At 42.3% G+C, this 26,142-nt stretch overlaps 1 protein-coding gene and 1 long non-coding RNA gene across 10 annotated transcripts in view; one reads left to right on the forward strand and one right to left on the reverse strand.

The window, feature by feature from the left end:
- The window catches only part of VPS35L (VPS35 endosomal protein sorting factor like), a 150,176-nt gene that overhangs the window by 60,777 nt on the left and 63,257 nt on the right, over positions 1–26,142 (forward strand). For all 9 annotated transcript variants that reach the window (XR_010152569.1, XR_008539754.1, XR_008539756.1 and 6 more), the window contains exons 15-22: positions 8,907–8,953; positions 10,430–10,541; positions 11,373–11,489; positions 12,510–12,563; positions 15,810–15,890; positions 20,313–20,375; positions 22,735–22,820; positions 25,115–25,195. Coding sequence is in view for 5 of the 9 variants with exons in the window: in XM_016929579.4 (XP_016785068.2) it covers positions 8,907–8,953; positions 10,430–10,541; positions 11,373–11,489; positions 12,510–12,563; positions 15,810–15,890; positions 20,313–20,375; positions 22,735–22,820; positions 25,115–25,195 (641 nt within the window). In the remaining 4 variants the exon portion in view is untranslated. The remainder of the gene's footprint in view (positions 1–8,906; positions 8,954–10,429; positions 10,542–11,372; positions 11,490–12,509; positions 12,564–15,809; positions 15,891–20,312; positions 20,376–22,734; positions 22,821–25,114; positions 25,196–26,142) is intronic.
- Positions 5,996–9,090, reverse strand: LOC134808795 (uncharacterized). Its single transcript, XR_010152571.1, has 2 exons — positions 9,029–9,090; positions 5,996–6,223 (listed from the first exon to the last, which is right to left on the reverse strand). It is a non-coding gene; the product is annotated as an uncharacterized LOC134808795 (long non-coding RNA).

The raw sequence follows: 26,142 nt of genomic DNA on the forward strand, positions 1-26,142 counted from the left end.
ACGGTGATATATGCCTATAGTCCCAGCTACTCAGGAAGCGGAGGTGGGAGGACCACTTGAGCCCCAGAGTTCAAGGCTACAATGAGCTGTGACTGTACTACTGCACTCCAGCCTGAGTGACAGAGCAAGACACTGTCTCATTAAAAAAGAAAAAAAAGGAAGATGGTTGGTGACTTGATACAAACCCATAGAATTGGGCTCCAGGGCCAACAAGCCTTATTGCCTCTTCACTTAACCTTCATGTACCCCTTTTGTGTTTATAATAATCCAATAAAGTCTGGAGAGCAGGTATTTTATGGAAGGAAAACAAAACTCAGATGCTTAATTTCTTTTATAATTTTATTTTTCTTTTCTTTTTTCTTTTTTGCCAGTTGAAGTATTGTCAGGAATTGAAGTGACATCAGAATCATAGCAGACACATATTTTTTTTCTTTTCCAAGACTGAGAAGCAGTTTTAGTAGAACACCAATTCAAACTGTCATGAAGACTGTGATAGGCCGGGCACGGTGGCTCATGCTTGTAATCCCAGCACTTTGGGAGGCTGACGTGGGCAGTTCACTTCAGGCCAGCAGTTCAAGACCAGCCTGGCTAACATGGATATATAGGTGTATATCACCATGCCTGGCTAATTTTTTGTATTTTTTTGTAGAGATGGAGTTTCACTATGTTGCCCAGGCCTGTCTTTTGTAAAGACCCTGTCTCTACAAAAAATACAAAAATTAACTGTGCGTGGTGGTTTGTGCCTGTAGTCCCAGCTTCTCAGGAGGCTGAGGCAGAGAATCGCTTGAACCTGGGAGGCAGAAGTTGCAGTGAGCCGAGATCGCACCACTGTACTCCAGCCTGGGCAACAGAGCCAGACTGTCTCAAAAAAAAAAAAAAAAAAAAAAGACTGTGATAGATGAAGCTTTCCTTGTCTTTATTTGATCATTGAAAAGAAAAGAGAGACTACAAAACAAGGACATATAGAGCAAAGCAAAGTTGAAAGACATCTGCCTTTTCCTAGATCTTGCCAACACATGTTGAAAGCTGTACAGAAAAGAAAAAAAAGGACATGACTTTAACCGAGCAATCCCACTTTTAAGAATTTATCCTGTAAGTTAGACGAGTGCATAAACATTATAAACACACACAGAAATGCACACACGGTTTGTTCACAGTAGTGCAAAATTGGAGGCAAGCATCAGAGAGGACTGGTTATGGTATGTGCATTCAGTGGGGTGTTAATGGGGCCATTTAAAATGATGGAGACTCCTGATGATCTGTGCATACTGACGTAAGGGTATTCATGGTATATGGCTAAGTGCAAAAAGAAAGTTACACACATTGCTGTGTGTGCTGTAAGTGGCAGTGTGGCCTAGTGTTCAGGTGTGGGCTCTGGAGTCGGGGTGCCTGGGTCTGCATCTCAGCTCCGTTACAGCTGTTGTGATAGAGTAGGGAGCAGGTAACTTGTTCCTAACCACTCTGAGTCTTCTCTCTTTATCTGTAAAATGGGAGCAATATTAATGATTCCTATTTTCTAGTCTGTTGCAAGGATCAAAGAAGTCACTGTATCTACGGTGTTTAGTGTAGCGCCCCACATCTTAGTACTCGCAGACATGATTTTTATATCTGTGCGAGAGAGTTGGGAAGGAGAAATGACAGAACATCACTGGAGTGTGAGATTTGGGGCCAGCGTAACTTATTTTTCTTTGCCTATCTGTTTTTTTTTTTTTTCCTTTCTCCCTTTGAGACAGAGTCTCACTCTGTCTCCCAGGCTGGAGCGCACTGGTGCAATCTCGGCTCGCTACAACCTCCACCTCCCAGGTTCAAGCGATTCTCATGCCTCAGCCTCATGAGTAGCTGGGACTACAGGCATGCATCACCACACTCAGCTAATTTTTGTATTTTTAGTAGAGATGCAGTTTCACCTTGTTGATCTCGTGCTGATCTCTAACTCCTGGCCTCAAGTGATCCTCCCGCCTCGGCTTCCCAGAGTGCTGGGATCACAGACAAGAGCCACCGTGCCCAGCCGCCCATCTCTGTTTTCTAACTTTTCAACAAGTATGCACTGTTTACCTTTTTACTTTTTGAGATTCTAAATTATGAGGAGAAAAACTGGGACATCTTGTACTTCAGGTGAATAGTCTTACCATTAAGTAAATTGATTTTAAATCAAGCCAGGATAAAGGAAAGATTGTTTGAAGTTTTGCTGCTGGTTCTCTATGGTCCTCAGCATAGTTTCAGCAACCACATGCTTTCCCCCGCTTCTGGGAAGGGTACCATGAACTCGACTGTTTTCTTGGTATTCCACTGAACGACGGAAACATACAAGCAGGATTGACGTGGTGAAATGAGAACGCTTTTTTTTTTCTTATTTTAGCGAAAGGCAAAATCAGATTAAAAACAAAATGTCACAAGGCAGTCTTCTTTTTATTTTAAGCCCCAGTCATCTCAAAGGATGGCAGAAGCTGGGAATAAGCTCTAGGAAATCATTATTGCACTAGAATAAGTGATTAAAAAATTAGGTCAGCTGAATAATAATAAACTCTGATTCTTGGGCACACTTAAAGGACATGCAGTGTCTTGTTAAAAAAAATAGTCATTTTCAAACTGCAGAAGAATTGATGTCGGTATGGAAGGTGGTGTTAAAGGTGCACGTGACAATTTGGTGCCTAAAAGCTCTTTGATAGTGGCCGCTATGAGTCACCTGCAGAGTAGAACTGTGTGTATCCATTAGAGGCCGAGACTTCAAAATAGGGGATGGTAAAGTTCGGCTGCAGCAATTGGTAATATACAGGGCAGGCAGGTGAGAGAGGGAAAGGAGAAATACCTTTAGTTGTGAATATCTCATCTACAGAATTTCAAATCGAAATTGAAATCCAAGGTAAAAAATCAAGGCATGTCGTAGTCCGTTCGGGCTGCCATAATAAAGCGCCGTAGAATGTTTAAAATAGAAATGCAGCCTTGGCCTGACTTCTTTTCTCTCCTCCTGTACTTTTGAAGTGGGTAAATAATTATAAATAACCTAATCTGGAGATCACCTTAAAAAATCCAACAGTTAAATATGGTTGTGGTTCTCCAACTCCATATAGATTGGTAAAATGGTCATTGAATTAGACACAAAGACATGCTCTTTTTCCCCCAAAAAGTATGCATGTAAAACTGAGTGAAATTGACTAGTTAGTTGTGTTATACTAGTGTCAGTTTCCTAGCTTTAATAATGCATTATAGTTATGTAAATGGGAGAAGCTGGGTGGTGGGTACCCAGGACTTCTCTCTACTGTTTTTTTCAATTACTGACGAGTCTATAATTAATTCAGAATGAAAAGTCTTTTAAAAATCCTTCAATTGGGATGAATACCCCATTCTTCATGATGTGATTATTATGTATTGCATGCCTATACCAAAACATCTCATGTACCCCATAAATATATACACTTACTATGTACCCTCAAAAAATAAAAATTAGGCCAGGCGTGGTGGCACATGCCTGTAATCCCAGCACTTTGGGAGGCCAAGGCGGGTGGATCTCTTGAGGTCAGGAGTTTGAGACCAGCCTGGCCAACATGGCAAAACCCCATCTCTACTAAAAATACAAAAATTAGCCGAGTGTGGTGGCATGCGCCTGTAATCCCAGCTACTCGGGAGGCTGAGGCAGGGGGATTACTTGAACCCAGGAGGTGGAGGTTGCAGTGAGCCAAGATCACACCAGTGCACTCCAGCCTGGGCAACAGAGCAAGACTCTGTCTCAAAAAAGAATAAATTAAAAAAAAATAATTAAAAATTAAACAGAAAACAAAAACAGACATCTGTCAGTTAGGGGCAGTTTGAAAAATGCTGTTATATCCATGGCATGGATTAAATAGCCATGGATTAAAAGAATGAGGTAGATTTGTGTAATAACATGGAGAAGAGAGGGCCATCTAGATTCTCCATTAAAAAAGGCCATATTTAAATATCTCCAACCCAGTATTTATAAGAGTATCCCATTGTGTAAAAACAAAACTAGGCTTCTGTAATAATATATATCCATAAAGCACAGGCAGAATTCTAGATAAGAACATCAAAGTCCTAGACAAACACCAAAGTGTTGACAGTGGTGATTTCTAGGACATGGAAGTTGGGAGGGGGGGACATTCGCATCTTTCTTGATGCATGTCGATGTTGTTGGGACTTTTGTCTATAAAGCATTTCTTATTTTTACAATTTTTAGAAAAACAATGAAATGTTACATAAATAAGTGGCATGTAGGGCCAACAGCAACAATAACAAAAGCCTAAAAAACAAACCAGCACACCAAGCAAATGCCTGCCTTGTGAATCTTCTGAATCTTCAAGTTCTGGTGTGTGTGAAAATGAAAGAAATATGCTGAGCTGCTTTTTCAGTGGTTGATCCCAGCCAAAGGGCTTGTTTCAATCTCTGTCTGCTTTGAGCTGTTGTTCATCGTGTTCTTGCCAAAGATAATCAATTCTGTCACTTCTTAGAGGGGAAAAAATCAGTAACCTCCAGCAGACCTGCCCGGGGATCTATAACATTTGGCTCTCCGAACACTTACATGTATTCCCAAGTTCCTTTATGACAACAGAGCCTTTGGTTTTTTAAAGTTATATTCTTGGATGCATTTTTAGTGCATTCATCTTTTGTGAGAGAGGGAACTTTTTAAGCATTTCACTTGTCTTAGTGGTAAGAATCTTTTGTCCATATGTTGGGATTTGCCCTAGTTAATCTTTCCAGAATTGGTGGGCCAGGAGGTCTCATTTATGTGTGTGTGTATGTGTGCATGTGTGTGTGCACGTGCATACATATGAGATAGAGTAAACCTCACGAAAGCATGGGTTTCTCTGTTTTCCTCCCATCTTACCCTCAGTGTCTGGAACAGTGGCTGGTATAGTCATCCCTTGGTATACTTAGGGGATTGATTCCAGGATCTCCATGTATATCTTTTTTTTTTTTTTTTTTTTTAAGACGGAGTCGTGCTCTGTCACCCAGGCTGGAGTGCAATGGCCCGATCTCCACTCATGGCAACTTCTGCCTCCCGGGTTCAAGCAGTTCTCCTGCCTCAGCCTCCCGAGTAACTGGGACTACAGCCACGCCACCACGCCCGGCTAATTTTTGTATTTTTAGTAGAGACGGGGTCTCATCATCTTGGCCAGGCTGGTCTCGAAATCCTTACCTCAGGTGATCTACCCACCTCAGCCTCCCAAAGTGCTGGGATTACAGGCGTGAGCCACTGTGCCCGGCCCCCACGTATATCAAAATCCATGCATACTCAAGTCTCACAGTCTCACAGTTGGCCCTGTGGAACCCGTGTATACTTGAGTTTGGTGTCTCACAAATACTGTATTTTCGTTCAGCATATGGTTGGAAAAAATCCGTGTCTAAGTGGACCCACGCAGCTCAAAACCATGTTGTTATTCAAGGGTCAACTGTATACTAAAGTTGCTCGTTAGGTAGGCATTGAATGATTATTTCTGTGTGTCAGGGAGTGTCAGTGTGATGATTACACAGAATCTCTTTTCCTTTCTTAGCCTTTTCCAAAGGCCATTTTGCTATTGGTCTTTAAGAATGACTTTTCAAATGTAAATACCCAAGAGTGGGTTAGGGAAGCCATTTATGATGTGGTCAATTTTGTCACCAGCTAGGGTGCTTTTGGCTGCAAGGAACAAACATCTAACTAGTCTGGCCTCCACATATAATTCCATGTGTCCTCCTCCACAACAAGTGGAGGCTCTCGGGTGATCAGCTTCAGTGCATCTTTTTGCTCTGCTGTCCCTGATTAGTAGCAAGGTGGGGGCAACCATTCCAGGCATCACGTCCAGAGCCGACAGCATCCAGGGAATCTTTGATTCTTGGGTCCTTGTTTAAGAACAGGAAACCTTTCTCCAAATCCCCCCGAAGACTTCCCATCCTGTCTCAGCAGCTAGAAATGGGCAAAGGGAACAAGAGCCACTGTGATTGGTTTGGGTCTGTATTAATCTGCTTGGGCTCCCATAACAAAATACCACAGACTAGGAGCTTAAACAACAGACTTTATTTTCTCATAGTTCTGAAGGCTAGGAGACCAAGATCAAGGGGCCAGCAAGGTTGGTTTCTGGTGAGGCCTCTCTCCTTGGCTTGGAAACTGCCACCTTCTTGCTGTGTCTTCACATGGCTTTTCCTCTGTGTACACGCATCCTTGCTGTCTCTTCCTATAAGGAGGTTAGTCCTGTGGGATTCGGATCCCACCCTTATGACTCCATTTAACCTAGAATAGTGATATTAGGGGTTAGGGCTCCAACATAGCAATTTAGGGGAGATATAATTCAGTCCATGACAGAAGCCAACCTAGTTTATGTGAGGCATAGATGGAAATCTGAATAAAATCAGGGTTTTGGGGTAGGGATTCCAACAGTATCTCCAACGTCAGCTCTCACTTATTCAGGCAACATGACAGAGAGGGGTGCCACCAGAAAGAGTGGAATTGCACTTAAGAACCCTCCTTTTATTTTTTTACTTTGGGTCCAGACGTAGATATAGATCCCTTTTGTTTTTTTCTTTATTTTTTACTTTTTACTTATTTATTTTTTTATTATTATTATTATTTTAAGACAGGGTCTTGCTCTGTTGCCCAGGCTGAAGTGCTGTGGTGCAGTCTTGGCTCACTGCAATCTCGACCTCCCAGGCTCAAGTGATGCCCCCACCTTAGCCTCCTGACTAGCTGGGACTATAAGCACACACCATCATGCTTGGCTAATTTTTAAATTTCTTTTAGAGATGAGGTTTTGCCATGTTGCCCAGGCTGGTCTTGAACTCCTAAGGTCAAGCCATCTGTCCCCATCAGCCTCTCAAAGTGCTGGGATTACAGGCATGAGCCATCGTGCCTACCAGGTCTTTTTTTTTTGAGATAGGTCTCACTCTGGTGCCCAGGCTGGAGTTCAGTAGCACAATCACAGCTCACTGCAGCCTCCACCTCCTGGGCTCAAGTGATCCTCCCACCTCAGCCTCCTGAGTAGCTAGGACCACAGGCACGTACCACCACACCCAGCTAATTTTTAAAAAAATTTTATGACTGGGCGCGGTGGCTCACTCCTGTAATCCCAGCACTTTGCAGGGCTGAGGCAGGCAGATTGCCTGAGGTCAGGAGTTCAAGGCCAGCCTGGCTAACATGGTGAAACCCCATCTCTACTAAAAATACAAAAAGATTAGCCAGGCATGATGGCACACACCTGTAGTCCCAGCTACTCGGGAGGCTGAGGCAGGAGAATCTCTTGAACCCAAGAGGCGGAGGTTCTGGTGAGCCGAGATCGCGTCACTGCACTCCAGTCTGGGCAACAGAGTAAGACTCGTCTCTCTGTCTCAAAAAACAAACAAACAAACAAACAAACAAAAACACTTAGGTAGAGATGGGATCTCATTATATTGCCCAGACTGGTCTTGAATTCCTGGGCTCAAGCGATCCTCCCACCTCAGCCTCCCAAAGTGCTGGGATTACAGGCATGAGCCACCACCCCTGGCCTGCACAAATCCCATTTTTGCCACTTATTAGGAAGTGGCTTAACCCTATCTGAGCTTTGGCTTTTGCATCTGTAAAATGGGGATAATGTTCCATGGACCTCACAAGGACATGGTGAAGAGTAAGAGAGTAAAGGGAAGTCAAGGACTTAGCCCAAAACCTGGGCAGTGCTCAGTGTCCTGTAATTACCTCTGGTCTTGGGCTTGACCTTCCCCAAACCACTGCCCTAAATGATCCTTCTTCCATTGATTTTCTTAAAAACAGGAGCTCTTTTAAAGATATGTAATTGTCTTAAGATAGCTCCAAAGCCATTAACAGTATTCCAATGAGTTAAAAAAAAAAAAATCTCCTTCCTTTGGCGGAGGAGGGGAAAATAGACTTCAAACTGTGTTGGAGAAGAAATGTATCGAAGAACGTGGCCTTTGATCCCAGTCTGCCCAGGTTCATGTCTGCCTGCCATCACTAACTGTGCGACCTTGGGTGAAAAACACTGCTATTCGTGGCTTTGTTTTTCATCTGTGAAATGGGAGAATAGAGCCCCTGCTTCAAGGGTGGTTGGGAGAGGTAAGATCGTGAGTGCAAAGTGCTTCTCACCATGGCTGGTGGGCACTAAGCTCTAGCCCAGTGTTTGTTGCTGATATTACTAAGTGCACCTTGGGCACCTCTGAAAATGGGGAAGAATGTGGGGTTACAGAAGAGGTGGGGAGCAGAGTAATTATCGTTCTCATTCATGCCCTGGAGTGCAGGAGTTATCTCCCATCATCCTGTAGTGACCCCACAGATGAGATGGTACCACTTGTAGCCTTCCAATAAGGACAAGGAGACCGAGGTTCGACAGAGTTGGCAACTCTTCCGAAGTCTCATCATTGGTAGTTGGTGAGGTTGGATTTGAATCCAAGTGTGCCTGATGCCAGGACCCTAGCTTCTGTTGATTGATCAGTTGATTGATTGAGACGGGGTCTCCCTCTGTCTCCCAGGCTGGAGTGCAGTGGCATGATCTCAGCTCATAGCAGCCTCCACCTCCTGGGTTCAAGCGATTCTCCTTCCTTAGCCCTCTGAGTAGCTGGGATTACAGGCACCCGCTATCACACCTGGCTAATTTTTGTATTTTTAGTGGAGACGGGGTTTTACCATGTTGGCCAGACTAGTCTCAAGCTCTTGACCTCAAGTGATCCACCCGCCTCGGTCTACCAAAATGCTAGAATTATAGGTGCGAGCCACTGTACCCGGCCCCCTCCTTCTATTTATTACACTAAATGCCATGAAAGTGAATTTTTTTCTCCCCAAGCCTCCCCATCCCTACCAGACACTGAGAATTATCTTAATGGACATGTGGCTACATTCATTTTAGAGTTTGACTTTGGAAATCTCTTAGAAATGTTACTTTAGCTCCTCCAACCTGATTTTTTAATTATTATTATTTTTAACGTAATAGGCTCTGCTGACTGAGATGATGGAAAGGTGTAAGAAACTAGGAAACAAGTAAGTATTTTAAGATTCATAAAGCATGAGTTTGAAAATGGCGTTGGCTGCTATTTTTGAGCTTGGCCTGCTTACCTGGGTATGAGCTGAAGAGAGAGAGGCAGGACTGCATGGAGGTTTAGAATGCTGGAGTCCGGTTGCCTGGCCTCAGACCTTGGCTCTGTTCTGTCTTAGCCCTGTGACCTTGGGCTGCTTGCTTGACCTCTCTGTGCCTCTGTCTCTTCATCTGTAAAACGGGAGTAATAATAGTTCTTTCAACTGGGCGTGGTGGCTGATGCCTGTAATCCCAGCACTTTGGGAGGCTGAGGCGTGTGGATCACCTGAGGTCAGGAGTTCGAGACCAGCCTGGCCAACGTGGCAAAACCCCATCTCTACTAAAAATACAATAACTAGCCGGGCTTGGTGGTGTATGCTGTAGTCGCAGCTACTCAGGAGACTGGGGCAGGAGAATTGCTTGAACCCGGGAGGCAGAGGTTTCAGTGAGCCGAGATCATGACACTGTACTCTAGCTTGGCGATAGAGTGAGACGCTGTCTCAAAACACAAAAGAAAAAAAGTAATAATAATAGTTATTTCCCCATGGGGCTGTGGTAGGTGGTTGGGCTAGGATGAAATTGATCTCCCTGCCTCTCACGAATATGAGGTTGTCTCTCTGCTTTCCTTTTAGTGGTAGATACATGGAAACAGCCTTGCATGGGCTTTGTTTACCACTGTGTCCCCTGTGCCTGGTGCCTATAACATAAGATCTCTTTACTAAGAAATCTCTTGCATAAACTGGCCAGACACAGTGGTGCATGCCTATAATCCCAGCACTTTGGGAGGCTGAGACAGGTGGATCACCTGAGGTCAGGAGTTTGATACGAGCCTGGCCAACATGGTGAAACCCTGTCTCTACTAAAAATACATAAAATTAGCCGAGCATGGTGGCGCATGCCTGTAATCTCAGTTACTTGGGAGGCTGAGGCAGGAGAATCACTTGAACCCGGGAGGTGGAGGTTGCAGTGAGCCAAGATCGTGACACTTTACTCCAGCCTGGGCAACAAAGTGAGACTCCATCTCAAAAAAAACAAAAAAAAACAAAAAAACCAAAACTCTTGCATAAACGATGTGGATATATATTTACAACATGGATCAATATCGTTACTTAATGTTCTGTCTCATTAGTGCACCAGCTTATTGAATGCTCGCTCTTCTTCTCCTTAAATGAACTGGATCACTTGCTGATCTGTCTATCCACCCTGCCATCTATCCATCCATCCATCTAAACATCCAGTTAATTCAACATTTATTGAGTTGCAGATATGTACAGGACACTGTGTTAGTCTCTCCAGTTTACCTTTTTACTCTGATCTTTTGTTTTTCCCCAACCCTACCGCTAAAGAGCTGTTAGTCATCCTTCCTGGCAATATATATTCAAAAATTAAAGCAACTTTGATTGAGGAGAAGCCAGGCTGACCTGGGGATCTGTGTCTTGCAGTGCCTTGCTGTTGAATTCTGTGATGTCTGCCTTCCGGGCTGAGTTCATCGCCACAAGGTCTATGGATTTCATTGGCATGATTAAAGAGTGTGATGAATCTGGTTTCCCCAAGGTAGGCTCTTGACTTCATGCTCAGTAGGACACAAATAAGCGGTGTGTATCTGATAGCTCTTGAGAGACAGTCCGGTTTTGGGAACAGCATGGGCCAGCAGGAACACAGGCGAAGGCTCTGTTTCTGAGGAACGCAATGGAAGATGAGTTAGAGATTGGGATTGTCAGACACTGTGTGATTGCTATGCTTCAGGCCCCCATGAGCCCTAAATCTATCAAATTGGCTCACTATGAAGGATTTAAGAAAGACTTTGGTCTAACATATTTAAGAATATATCAGGCTGGGCACGATGGCTCATGTTTATAATCCTATCACTTGGGAGGCCAGGGCAGGAGGATCACTTGAGGCCAGGAGTTCAAGACCAGCCTGGGCAACACAGCAAGACCCCATCTCTACAAAAAATCAAAACTTAGCTGGGTGTGGTGGTGCATTCCTGTAGTCCCAGCTGCTTGGGAGGCTAAGGTGGGAGAATTGCTTGGAGCCCAGGAGGTCAAGGCTGCAGTGAGCCATGATTATGTCATGAAGCCTGGTGACAGAGTGAGACCCTGTCTCAAAACAAACAAAAGGATATATCTTCATTCATTATTTATGAAAAACTTTGTCCAGTAGAATATTATGGCCCCAAATTAGACCAACAGATGGAGCTAACTCTGTGTGAGCCTCTCAGTGTAGCTGGGGCAGATATGTGTGATAGAACTTTAGAAGGAGGTTGTTGGAAGATTAGCCCCAAGAAGGATTAAACGTTACAACCTTTTCTCTTTTCTTTTCTTTGAGCTTCAAGTTACTTTGATTTAAAATTTCCATAACATGATGGTTTGACTTGTTTCTTAGCATCTCCTTTTTCGATCACTGGGGTTAAACTTGGCCTTGGCTGATCCTCCTGAGAGTGACCGACTTCAGATTCTCAACGAAGCTTGGAAAGTCATCACTAAGCTGAAGAACCCACAGGTGAGTGGCCATTTTATTTTTATTTTTATTTATTTATTTATTTATTTATTTATTTATTTGTTTTGAGATGAAGTCTTGCTCTGTCGCCCAGGCTAGAGTGCAATGGCGCCATCTCGGCTCACTGCAACCTCTGCCTCCTGGGTTCAAGCGATTCTCCTGCCTCAGCCTCCCGAGTAGCTGGGATTACAGGTGTGTGCCACCACACCCAGCTAATTTTTGTATTTTTAGTAGAGACGGGTTTTCACCATGTTGGTCAGGCTGTCTCAAATATCTACCCATCTCGGCCTCTCAAAGTGCTGGGATTACAGGTGTGACCCACTTTGCCCGGCCTGCCATTTAAACTTTAAATCAACCACTTTTTGTCCAAGTTTTGGCATCTGCTCTTTTAAAAAATTACGCTTCCAAGCCGAACATGGTAGCTCACACCTATAATCTCAGCACTTTGGGAGGCTGAGGCAGGAGGATCACTTGAGGCTGGGAGTTTCAGACCAGCCTGGACAACATAGCAAGACCCCTGTCTCTATTTGAACTAAAAAATAAAAATTATCTTTTCATTAGTTATACATTTTTCCCTAAAGAAATCTATTTATTATAATTGTATTATTTGTTTACCTGTAATGGAGAATGGATAGCTTTAAAGATGTAATTTCTTTGATTTTTTAAAAATTCAATTCTCACAGCCTTAAGATGTGCTAAAAGTATAAAATTACATGATCATGCATTCAGAACTGCCATAAAAAATACAACTTAAAAAAATGCATAACATTACAGATATTTGAAACTTTATGAAAGATCAGTTAACTTTATAGTGGGCATCCAAAATGTAACAGTTCGTAAGATTTAGGCTTGAAAATATCGTTAGTAGGATATTCCTAAATAAAAGATCAGCCTTTAAGCCAGTAATTAGCAAAAGGAAATTCCCGTTTGCAACCATTGAACAGAGCCAGCTGAAGCCTCCTGTTTGCTGTAATGCATACTATGTTGTACTTAATGTTAAGATATTTTCCTTTCTCTTTATAGGACTACATTAATTGTGCCGAAGTGTGGGTGGAATACACCTGCAAGCATTTCACGGTATGTGTGACTGTGGTATTGTTTTTGAAAGAATTAGATTTTTTCATGTTTATAATAGTGAATTAGCCTAGTTTAGGTATTGAGGCATTTGACAATGGTACTTGCTCTTGTAATTTATAAAAATTGCATTCTTCATAATAAAGCGTGATGGAGCATTAATATGTGTACTACAACAAAAAATAACTGTTCCATGTTTACATTTAAGTTTGGAAAATGCAGCATTATACAAAGTTAAACCATTTTTTTTTTTTTTTACCATAGGATACCTTAGATGCTTATATGCTAAAGTGCATTGTGACTGTACATCAGAGTCTAGTAAGCAGCATTTCCCAAACAATTTGACTGGCTTGTAATTTTTTTCCTAAGCAAATATTTCTTTCCCTAGGCATAGACTAGAACCACAGTTAGGGGAATACTGGGCTTCTCAAAGAGCAGAGACTTTAGAAGCAGATAGAAGTGGGTTCAAAACCCTTGCCAGAGTAATTTGTTTATTTTAATCAAGTCCTAAAAATTTTTTTTTTTTTTTTTTGAGATGGAGTCTCACTCTGTCGCCCAGGCTGGAGTGCAGTGGCGTGGTCTTGGCTCACTGCAAGCTCCGCCTCCCGGGTTCACGCCATTCTCCTGCCTCATCCTCCCGAGTAGCTGCCACCACGCCTGGCTAATTTTTTTGTGTTTTTAGTAGAGACGGGGTTTCACCATGTTAGCCAGGATGGTCTCGATCTCCTGAGCTCGCAATCCACCCGCCTCTGCCTCCTAAAGTGCTGGGATTACAGGCGTGAGCCACTGCGCCCGGCCGAGCCCTAAAAATTTAAGTGTGGCATTGCTATGGTCTGAATGTCTGTGCCCTCCCAAAATTCATGTTGAAATCCTAGCCCTCAGGATGATGGTATTAGGAGGTGGAGCCTAGGTCATGGCAGGCAGAGTCCTTATGAAGGAGATTAATGCCCTTATAATAAAAGAAACCCACCAGCCTGGCCAACATGGTAAAACCCCGTCTCTACTAAAAATACAAAAAAAATTAGGTGGGTATGGTGACACCTGCCTGTAGTCCTAGCTACCCGGGAGGTTGAGGGAGGAGAATCGCTTCAATGTGGGAGGCAGAAGCTGCAGTGAGCCAAGATTACACTGCTACACTCCAGCCTGAGCGACAGAGTGAGACTCTGTCTCAAAACAAAAATAATAATAAAATAAGTCCTGAGTTGCTCACTGTCCCCTTCCATCCCATGAGGACTTGGGGAGAAGATGCCGTTTGTGAGGAATGGGTCCTCACCAGACACCAAATCTGCCTTGATCTTGGACTTCCCAGCCTCCAGAACTGTGAGAATTACATTTTTGTTGTTTACAAGCTTCCTGGTTTATGGTATTTTGGTAGAGAAGTCCAAACAGACTAAGCCAAGCACACATGCAAAAAAGTGCACGTATCATAAGTTTGCTGCTCAATGAATTTTCACAAGGTATGACCATATAATCACCATCCAGAGTAAGAAATAGGAAATAAGTGACCCCGCAGAACCCCCAGAACTGCCTCTCCCTGTCACAACAGCCTTTGAGGAGGTGAAGGTAGACACCATCCTGGCCTCTAACACCAAAATTGATGTTGCCTCGTTTTGAGCATTAGGTAAATGTTGGTTCATTGATTTTTGTGGTTTTTTTTGGTCCTATTTTTATTTTACATTTTATTATGGAAATGTAAAACATATGCACTCACTTGTACCCATCAATCAGGAATTATCAATTTATGACAAATCTTGTTTGATTTATATTACCATGTCCCCTGACCCCTGGAATATTTTGAAGCATATCTCAGACATTGTATCATTTCATCTGTCAGTATTTCAGCACACCTGTAAAAATATAAAGATTCCATTGATTGATTGATTGACAGACAGGATCTCACTCTGTTGCCCAGACTGGAGTCCAGTGGTGCAATCGTCACTCACTCCAGCCATGACCTCCTGAGCTCAGGCAATGCTCCTGCCTCAGCCTCCCGAGTGGCTGGGACCACAGGCACATGTGGAGATGTAGAGATGGGGTCTTGCCATGTTGCCCAGGTTGCAGGGTTCACTTCCTTAAACCAAATCTAAATACATTATTCTAAGGAAAAAAGTTACTAATTTTTTTTTCTTCGTTTTTGAGATGGAGTCTCACTCCGTCACCCAGGCTGGAGTGCAGTGGCATGATCTCAGCTCACTGCAACCTCCGCCTCCTGGGTTCAAGTGATTCTCCTGCCTCAGCCTCCTAAGTAACTAGGACTACAGGTGTGCGCGACCACACCCCACTAATTTTATGTATTTTTAGTAGAGACGGGGTTTCACCATGTTGGCCAGGCTGGTCTCGAACTCCTGACCTCAAGCAATCCACCTGCCTCAGCCTCCCAAAGTGCTGGGATTACAGGCATGAGCCACTGCACCCAGCCGAGTTACTAATTATTTAATATCATCAATACCAGTCAATATTCTGATTTCCCCAATTGTCTCATTTTTTTAAAGTTTATTTGTTGAAATCTGGTTGAAAATAAGGCTTCTCCATTGCAATAGACATTTTAGGATACTTTTGATGTATAAGTTCTCTCTCAAACTGTCTCCTTCTCTCCTTCCCCTTTCTTTCCCTGTAATTTATTTGTTGAAGAAATTGGGTCTTTTGCTCTATAGAGTTGCAAAGACTGGATTTTCCCCATTGCATCCTTGTGATGGTGTCTGGCGTGCTCTTCTGCCTTTTGTATTTTCTATAAATCAGCAGTTAATTATAGAGACTTAAAAGCCATTCTTAGCTTGTGGGCCTTATAAAAACAGGCCCTGGGCTGGATTGGGCTGCAGTTGGCTGACTCCTGCTATAGGTGACAAAAGTGAACAGTGAGCAGTTAGGTCAGACAGCTTGTAAGGGTGAGCCTGCAGTCTTCCGCAGTGCTTCACTGTTCTCTCTGCAGGCACCTGAGGGAGGGCCTGGGACAGGCAGGTGGAGAGAGGCACGGCAGATTCAACCATCACTCAGGGAAAGCAGAGACAATGTAAAGCCCCAGAACTTTTGAGAACAGCGTTTAGTCCTGACGAGGTGTGGGGCTGTGGTACTAGACCGGGTGATATGAGTGAGATTTCCTCCCTTCCGTTATTTTCAGCAGAATACTGAAATTGATTTCCTGGAAGGTGTGTGATATATTCTGAATACGTTAGTCCTTTCCCCCAGGAACATGGTCAGCAGTTGCCATACAGTGTCTTAATTCAGGTTTGGTTCCTTTTTCCTGCTTAGAAACGAGAGGTGAATACCGTTTTGGCAGATGTCATCAAGCACATGACTCCAGATCGTGCATTTGAAGATTCCTACCCCCAGGTAACAGATTTGCATTTCTCATTTCAACATTGTTAGGAATTTTGTTCTGTTGAATTAAATAGGCATGTTGTATGGGTCAGGCTATAAAGGCACATAATCCTGTGTTTGAATCATAGCTCTGCCATATCCTAGCCATGTGCCCTTTGATCAGTTACTTAACCTTGTTGTGCCCCAGTTTTCTCACCTGTGAAATGGAGATAGTAATAGTGCTACCTGAGAGTTACTGTGAGGATGAAGTGAAGCCCTCACACAGTGGCCTGGCACGTGGTAAATGCTCAATAAGCGTTGTCTTCATTGTTGTCACCAGTAAGTAAATTGCGAGTATTTTTAGTTAAATCAACTTTGTTTTTTCCTTTTTTTTTGAAACAGGGTCTCGCTCAGTCACGGAGGCTGGAGTGCAGTGGTGCGATCACCGCTTGGCACAGCCTCGACTTCCTGGGCTTAAGCATAATTTTTTTATGTGGAAATAAATTTAAGCTTATTGGAAAGTTAAAAGAAAGCTCAAAGAATTCCTATTATTCTTTAACCAGATTTACTAGCTGTTAACATTTGTTTTTTTTGTTTTTGTTTTTGTTTTGTTTTGAGACGGAGTCTTGCTCTGTTGCCCAGGCTGGAGTGCAGTGGTGTGATCTTGGCTCATTGCAACCTCCACCTTCAATTCTTCTGTCTCAGCCTTCCGAGTAGCTGGGACTACAGGGGCGTGCCACCACGCCAGGCTAATTTTTTGAATTTTTAGTAGAGTTGGGGTTTCACCGCGTTAGCCAGGGTGGTCTCGATGTCCTGACTTCGTGATCCACCCGCCTCAGCCTCCCAAAGTGCTGGGATTACAGGCATGAGCCACTGCACCCGGCCAACTGTTAACATTTTACTACATATGCTTTATCATTCACGCATTCCACACGTATATACATGTATGTGTGTACATTTTTTTCTCAGAATTATTTGATAATAAGTTGCATACATTATGTCACATTTTGCTTCTGAAGAGTTCAGTGAGGCAAGGTGTGGTGGCTCATGCCTGTAATCCCAGCACTTTGGGAGGCCAAGGAGGGCAGATCACTTGAGTCCAGGAGTTCAAGACCAGTCTGGGCCATCGCTACAAAAAATATAAAAATTAGCCATGCGTGATGGTGCATGCCTATAGTCCCAGCTACCTGGGATGCTATAGTAGGAGAATCACCTTAGCCTTGGAGGCTGAAGTTGCAGTGAGCCCTCCAGCCTGGGTGAGAGAGAGACACGGTCTCAAAAAAAAAAAAAAAAAAAAACCCACTAATGTGAAATACCCATGTGAAAAGGGTATAAGAGCAGCTTTTGAAGGGGCTGTCACTTGCTCCCAATTTGAGGATCAAATGGAATTAGAACAGTAACAGATTATAGCCCATTGAGTAAAATAGGAATCCAAGAGTCCATCCTTATGCTGAATAGATAAATACATGAGCGGATTGAGAAATGTGAAAGAAATGGTAGAATTGGAAAAATCACCATTTTGTAGCCATCCCAGTAAAGACAAGAATTGTCTTCCTTTAGGTAAGAATTATCGGTGTATGCTAACCCTGGGAAGAAGAGTTTTGCATGCATTGAGGAGGAGAGAGATTTTGAGAGTTTGATGAGGAGCAGGATATTTGCATATCTCAAGAGGTCTTCGTACTGAGCAGGTATCAATTGCAATGAGGAAAATAGTGACTATACAGCAGAGACACTGGACAGTCCAGTTAATGAGAGTTCATCTCACCAATGAGGAGCAAAAGGCCATCATGTGCCTGCAGATGTAGTACCCTAAGAAAGACACAGCATCACCTGTATAGCATTTCAGTTGAGAATGCACAAGGGAATGTCACACATGCGCAGATTGAGAAGCATTTTATAATTCTTCAGAAATATCACCATGGCCAGGCTCCATGGCTCACACCTATAATTCCAGACTTTGGGAGGCTGAGGCAGGAGGATTATTTGAGGCCAGGAGTTCAAGTCCAGTGTGGGCAACATAGCAAGACCCTATCTCTGCAAAAAATTAAAAAAAGAAAGAAATTAGCCAGGTGTGGTGGTGCATGCCTGTAGTTCCAGCTATTCAGGAGGCAGAGCTGGAAGGATTGTTTGAGCCCAGGAGTTGGAGGCTGCAGTGAGCTATGATAGCACCACTGCACTCCAACCTCAGTGACAGAGTGAGATCCTGTCTCTAATTGAACTAAACTAAAAATGAAATAAATAAAATGAAATAAAACCCAAAAACCCCACATATATCATTGCCATAAATGACAAAGACAGACGGAAGAACTTGTGAACTAACACAGACTAAAGAGACGTGAAAATGGAATGCAGTGCACAATCTCAGACTGGATCCTGCACAGAAGATGGAAAAAATAATGTCAGAAAAGACTAATTGAGACAATCAACAGCTCGGAAATGGGTGATAGATGAGATCAAATTAGGTTAGATTTCATTATATCAGTGTTAACTTTCCCAATTTGATGACAGCAAGTGGAAATGTCAGAGAATATGATTATTCTTAGGAAATAAAAAATGAAGTGTTAAGGGATAAGGGCATGATTCATGCAATCTACTCTCATATAGTTCAGGGAAATAATACTATGTTTTACATAGAGACAACCACAAAGCACATTTGGCAAAATATTAAAAATTGATGGATTTGGGTAAAGAATATATGGGAGTTCTCAGTACTATTCTTTCAGCTTTTCTGCAAGTCTGAAATTATTTCAAAATAAAAAGTTAAAGCCAGGTGAAGTGGCTCACGCTTGTAATCCCATCACTTTGGGAAGCCAAGATGGGCGGATTGCTTGAGCCCAGGAGTTCAAGACCAGCCTGGGCAACATGGCAAAACCCCGTCACTACTAAAAAAATATAAAAATTAGATGGGTGTGGTGGCGTGCACCTGTGGTCCCAGCTACCCTGGAGGCTAAGGCAGGAGGATTGCTTGAGCCCAGGAGGTCAAGGCTGCAGTGAGCTGAGATCATGCCACACTGCATGCCAGCCTGTGCAACAGAGAAAGACCCTGTCTCAAAAAAAATAATAAAACAAATAATAATAAAACAATGATAGAATTGTTTACAAATTCTATCATTAAATGGATGGATAAGTGAGATGATAAAGTAAATGTATTAAATTGCTGGCTTTTGTAAAATCTAGGTGGTGAATAAATGCGTGTTTGTATAATTCTTTCAATATTCTTTATTTTTGAGCATTTTTATAATGAAATATTAAGGGGAAAAAAACCCTATCTTTTAAAATCACAGTTTATGTGTAGCTGTGCTTAAGTGTTAACAAAAAATTTCTTGTTCTAAAGGGATTAGGTGCTTTGTGCTTCAGAAACTATTTTAACCAGACAGCATTGCAGTGTCTTACAATGGTATGCCTTGGAGCATTGTTTATGATGAAGTTTTGAAGTCCTTTATTAGTTTTTTGCTTGACTGACCTAGTAAGCTGCCTAATTATGAAATGGGCACATAACGTTCTTCATGTTCTGTTTTTAGAACATGAGAGATTTTCTTTGGAAATTATTGAAACAGCAGTTTTTTTAGTGTAAACAAATTGTCAGTACATTTTCTTGATAGCAACCAGAGGTGGAGAGTTCTATTTTATTTAGAAACAGCATCTTCTTGGCTCTCCTGGACCAAGGCCCTGTCAGCCTTTCAGTCTGGACTGTGCATCGCAGAGTGAGGGGCGGTAACCATCAGTATCTGGGCATTTTTGAGGCAGACCTCACAGACTGTGCCACCATCCTTGGGTAATACCTTGGCCTTTAACTCTACCAGCACACTCTGTCCAAATCCTCTCCAGTGAATAATCAAGAAACACAGGGCCACACGATGATGTAGAATAGGGATTGGCCAACTACAGCCCATAGGCTATATGTAGCCTGCCACTTGTTTTTGTGAATAAAGTTTTATTGGCACAAATTCATTTAATGCACATTCATTTAATGTTGGCAATGGCTGCTTTTGCACTGCAATAGTGTTGAGTAGTTGTGGTGGACTGTAGGACGTTTATAGAAAAAGTTTGCCCACTATTCAAGGAATAACAATAGCTGACATTAATGGAGAACTTTCTAAAGGCGGGCACTGCACTCAGGACCTTCCACGAACCATTCCATTGAGTCCTTACTGCTTTGATCTCCAATTCACAGATGAGGAAGCTGAGACTGAGACTCAGTTACTTCCCCAGGACTACGAAGTAGGATGTACAGAGTCATTGGGCAAACTCAGCTTGAGACAGAGCCTACCCTAAGCCCAGTTCACCATTTGTTGAACAATCCAGGCTTACCTTATTGTAGTAATAATTGCAAATTATGAAAGGTGATTGCCTTTTTAAAAAAAAATTTAGGTTTTCCTGAGAGAATGTAAACCAGAAAGAAATTTTTAAAAATTAAGTTTTTAAAAATAAGATTTTTGTTTGTTTGTTTTACAGCTTCAGTTAATAATTAAGAAAGTTATTGCCCACTTCCATGACTTCTCAGTTCTTTTCTCAGTGGTAAGTAGGATTTCTTAATTATCTTTGGAAATTTGTACCTGGCTCAGAGGTTCTCATTGTCTCAGTAATGTTTTCATGATGCCCCAGGCCAAAAGAAATATTCAGCAGTTCCTTTTATAAAGTAGTTAAGTCTGATCAACTTAAGTATTTATGTCCTAATAGATTAAGCCGTATTTGAAAAAATAATACACAAAAACTGAAAGAAAAATATTATTTCTGTTTCATTCCTTACTTATGGGATATGTATAAGTAAGGGCATTACACAACTTCTCAAACCTTCAAAACACTTTGGACAGCCTTCTCTTACTTTGCTCTTCCACAGTGATTTTCACAGGGCACTTGCTTTTTAATCACACAGCCTAATGTTGAAACTAATGAAATACATTGGCTAGCAGTTGTTTCAGTGTCTGACAGTTGAGATTTACCATGATTCCCTCAAAAATTTAAAATATCCTGCGATGTCTGTTCGAGTTTGTTCAGTGCCCTGGGCAAGTAGGGAATCTAGGTTATTCCCTGTATAGTAACATTCTCTGTCTCTCCCTTCACTTCCCTCTTCCAGGTTCCATTTACATGTGCTCACAAGATTGTAAGATTTTTTATTTTAATCATAGCAGCTAATATTTATTCGACATATACCACACTCCAAGCACTGTTCTGGGACTTTACATGTATTGCCTCACATTAGTTTCATACCACCACGGGGAAGTAGGAGTTATCACTGTAGTATTGCCTTCTTATCCAGGGGGAATATACATTCCAAGACCCCCAGGAGTTGCCTGAAACCGCAGATAGAACTGACTCCTGTGTATACTATGTTTTATCCTATACATACATACCTACGGTAAAGTTTCATATATAAATTAGGCACAGTAAGAGACTGACAACAATAGCTAAAGTAGAACAGTTATAACAATATGCCAGCATTGCTACTCTTGCACTTTGGGAGCATTATTAAGTAAAATAAGTGTTCTTTGAACACAAAAATGCTGTGATACCATGACAGTGAATCTGACGACCAAGACAGCTGCTAAGTGACTAACGAGCAGGTAGCATCTACAATGTGGAGACGCTAGACAAAGGGATGACTCACAACCTGGGAGGGACAGAACAGTATAGTGTGAGATTTCATTACACTACTCTGAGCAATGCACAATTTCAAATGAATGGGGCTGGGCTTAGTGGCTCACACCTGTAAACCCAGCACTTTCAGAGGCCAAGGCAGGCAGATCACCTGAGACCAGGAGTTCCAGACCAGCCTGGCCAACATGGCAAAACCCTGTCTCTACTAAAAATACAAAAAATTAGCCAGGTGTGGTGGTGCATGCCTGTAGTCCCAGCTACTGGGGAGGCTGAGGTTGCAGTGAACCGAGATTGCACCAGGGCACTCGAGCCTAGACAACAGAGCGAAACTCTGTTTCAAACAAATAAAATGCAATAAAAATAAAAATGAAAATGAATGAAGTGCTTATTTCTAGAATTTTCTATTTAATATTTTCGGATGGCCGTTAACCGAGGCTAACTGACACTATGGAAAGCAAAACCGCAGATAAGGGAGCAACTACCATATTCCCACTTTACAGATGAGAAAACTGATGCAGGAAGAGGTAGAGTAACTTGCTTACAGCCACACAGTCACCGAGGTTAGTATTCAGAGCCAGGCGGTCCAATTTCGAGGCCATCTGTGAACAGCTCTACTCTGACTCTTCTTCCATTGCTCATCAATATAATCACAAAAAGACTGAAGTCTGCCTTGCCCAGAAAAGCTTGTGGTCATCAAAGGTTGCCTGGATGGCTCACCAAAATGTTAACTGGTCCCAGCACCAATCCCTGGAATGCATATAAGTTGTTTTAATAGTAACAGCTTTTTATTTTGTTTGTTTGTTTATTTTTGAGATAGAGTCTTGCTCTGTCACCCAGGCTAGAGTGCAGTGGAGTGATCTCGGTTCACTGCAACTTCCGCCTTCCCGAGTTCAAGCAGTTCTCCTGCCTCAGCCTTCCAAGTAGCTGGGACTACAGGCATGCATCACCATGCCTGGTTTATTTTTGTATTTTTAGTAGAGACAGGGTTTCGCCATGTTGGCCAGGCTGGTCTTGAACTCCTGGCCTCAAGTGATCCACCCGCCTCAGCCTCCCAAAGTGCTGGGATTACAGGTGTGAGCCACTGTGCCTGGCCCAGTAACAGCTTTTTACAAGTCCAGTCAGGTCCTCTCCCTGATTTCAGAGGAGTCCTCATCTGACCCGACTCAGAGAGATGAACCTCTGTTCTACTTCTTTGACCTCCACAGAAAAAGAGACCCACAGATTCCTTCCTTCCAATAACTTGTGTCATTTGCATATAGAGTGCTTGCTTTATTTATAGGAAAAATTTCTGCCGTTTCTGGACATGTTCCAAAAAGAGAGTGTGCGGGTGGAGGTTTGCAAATGCATCATGGACGCCTTTATCAAGTGAGTGCCACTGCGTGCAGCAGAAGCCTTGATTCCCAATGTCCTTGTGAAACCTGTTGATAAAAAATCAGTTCTTGCACTTTGAGGCCGAGTGATATGTACTTATTTCATACAGAAAACCACACTGGAAGGAAAGCCACATTAAAAGCAGCAGTCTGATAAAAGTTTGTAATTCGTGTTTAAGAAGACAGAGTAGCAAGTGTTATCATGAGCCTGGCCAGAAAACCACACTGGAAGGAAAGCCACATTAAAAGCAGCAGTCTGATAAAAGTTTGTAATTCGTGTTTAAGAAGACAGAGTAGCAAGTGTAATCATGTGCCTGGCCAGCAGCTCCATTTTACTTTTGATATGTTTTTAGAAGGAGCAGTCTTTTGATAAATTCCCTCAAGAGTAACATTTTTAAGGATACAAATCAGGACATACATACTTACAAAGAAGGCACCGGTGCTAGAAAGGTTTTCATCTTCAGTGTTTAGTTATGTAGCTGACTAATGTGTGATCAGTTTTCAAATTTAGCTCTTTAACAAAAAAGAAAAAAAATCAAATTTAGTTCTTTTCATTTTTTTGATTAAGTCTGTGTTTCCCAAAACTGCCCGACTGCTAGTGGTACATGAAATAATTTTAAGGTGGTGCGTGGAAAAAAGGTGTTTTTGTTTTTGTTTGGAGACAAGTTCTCACTTTGTCATCTAGCCTGGAGTGCAGTGGCACAATTACGGTTCACTGCAGCTTTGACCTTCTCATGCTCAGGTGATCCTCCCACCTCAGCCTCCCAGGTAGCTGGGACTACAGGTGTGCCCCACTAGAACCCAGCTGATTTTTGCATTTTTTGTAGAGATGAGGTCTCTCTATGTTGCCCAGGCTGGTCTTCATCTCCTGGGCTCAAGCCATCCATCCACCTCAAAGTGCTGGGATTATAGGCGTGAGCCACCTTGCCTAGCTAGGGTTTCATTTTTATTTTATTATTATTTTTTAATTTATTTTGAGGCAGAACCCTGCTCTGTCACCCAGGCTCGAGTGAAATGGTGCGATCTCAGCTGACTGCAGCCTTCACCTCCTGGGTTCAAGCAATTCTCCTGCCTCAGCCTCCCGAGTAGCTGGGATTATATGCACCCACCTCCACGTCCGGCTAATTTTTTTGTATTTTTTGTAGAGACAGGGTTTTGCCATGGTGGCCAGGCTGGTCTCAAGCTCCTGTCCTCGAGTGATCCACCCGCCTCGGCCTCCCAAAGTGCTGGGATTACAGGCATGAGCCACCACACCCGGCCTGTTTTTATTTTTAGAGTTATATATTGATTTTAAATGTATTAGGCAGTTTATAACTAGTTTAATATGATTTCATTTACAATATATTATTTTTTAGGACAGGGTTAAGAAAAAAAAGCTAGTTACTTTAAATATTAGGTGTATAGATATGGTTCACTTTGGAAAATTGAGTTTGATATTGCTCAAATGTTTTAAGCTTTTCTTGTCATCTTTCTAAAAGATTAATTCCTTCCTAAGGATTAATATTAATTCCTAATTAATATGCTTGGAATAAATATACCTAATTTACTTACCTAAAGATTTGTTTTAAGAGCTTGCCCTTTTATATTATTTGAAAAACCAAATGAATAATTTTGCCTGGCAAAATTCTCCTGTTAAGAACACAGTGACAGGTTGTGGGCAGCTTCAGAAGGTATAAGAAGCATAGTTAAAAACAAACAAACAAAAACAGGTTTGCCCTTAGCCCACCTGGTTTAGGAAGGGGAACAGTTTTTCTGTGATTTTGCAGTTAGGAGAAGTTATCATGTGTGTAGAAGAGCAAACTTGTTATTTAAAGAATTCTGGGCCAGGTGCGGTGGCTCACGCCCATAATCCCAATACTTTGGGAGGCTGAGGCAGGCAGATCACCTGAGGCCAGGAGTTCGAGAGCAGCCTGGCCAACATGGTGAAACCCTGTGTCTACCAAAAATACAAAAATTAGCTGGGTGTGGTGACGCACGTATGTAGTCCCAGCTACTTGGGAGGCTGAGGCAGGAGGATCACTCCAACCCAGGAGGCAGGGGCTGCAGTGAGCTGAGGTCACATCACTGCACTCCAGCCTGGGTGACAGAGTGAGACTCTGTCTCAAAAGTTTAAAAAAGAATTCTGAGACAACCAGAGAACATGGCTCGTTACTGGTAAACTGGGCTGGGTGAAATGCCAGCTGGATAATTTGCTGCTTTTCAAGTGTGTACAGTGGATGAAAACTGAATCCACTCTTGCAGTGCCGTCAGTGGACAAAACTTTGACTTTTATCTTTAAATGTCTCCTAGGCATCAACAAGAGCCCACCAAGGACCCGGTCATCTTGAATGCCCTTTTGCATGTTTGCAAGACCATGCATGACTCTGTGAAGTAAGCCATGCTTACAGCTGAAATATAACATGGATTGGGTCTTAATGCCACCTAATAGGACATTAGGGAATGACTGCTTTAAGCTGCCACTGTGAATAATATTACTTTATTGGGAGTATTAAGATTCTTGCTAACGAGGACATTCCAATCCAGGAGAGGAAGGAGGCTGAGGTTAACCTTCTTGAGAAAGCGACGTGGCAGATGTTGTTAGAAAGGAATTTATGTTGTGGGTAAAAAGCTGGTTCCATTCAAGTGAACTCAAACTCCATGTCTCTTGGAGATTTCTGAGAGCAGCAGATAGTGTAATAATGAGCTCACTCATCCAGTAATATAGCCTTTTTATTTCATCTCTATATTAGCCAATTATTTGAAATTCAAATGAAACTGCTTGAGGCTGAGACCTATCCACAGGCATTACCTTTCAGTCAAAGGCTGAATAGTCACTGCCTTCTGGTTTTTGTTTGTTTATTTTTAAAATATGTTTTCGTTTGACTGTGCTTAGGGCAATTCCTGCTTATTTGTGGCTGAAATTTTCGTCCCCAAAGAATTTTTAAACACAGCAGCTTGATTTACTGGAAAATGTTACAAGAATGGAGAAAATTGTTTTGGAACTTAACCATCAACAAGATGAACTGTATTTCTTCTTTGTTTTCTCTGCATTTTAGAATCTTTACTTCCATGATTTTTTGTGCTTTCAAATTCATGGGTAGTTACAAAAATCAAAGTGTCGAGGCATTTCATAAAAATGGAACCGGTAGACTTTAGTTGGACAAAAATAGAAATAAAGACACAAAAAGCATCCAGAAAGGCACTTAGATTCGTGAGATATTGGGTTTTGGCTTAAGTAAAATAGAATGTTGATTTCTCTCTCGTTAAAATTGTGCATAGTAGACAGACCAGAAGGTAAGGGTAGGGCAGCTCTTCTTTCAAACATCATCCAGGGACCC

Source organism: Pan troglodytes, chromosome 18 (assembly GCF_028858775.2).
Source record: "Pan troglodytes isolate AG18354 chromosome 18, NHGRI_mPanTro3-v2.0_pri, whole genome shotgun sequence".
In the NCBI taxonomy this organism is placed as follows: domain Eukaryota; kingdom Metazoa; phylum Chordata; class Mammalia; order Primates; family Hominidae; genus Pan; species Pan troglodytes.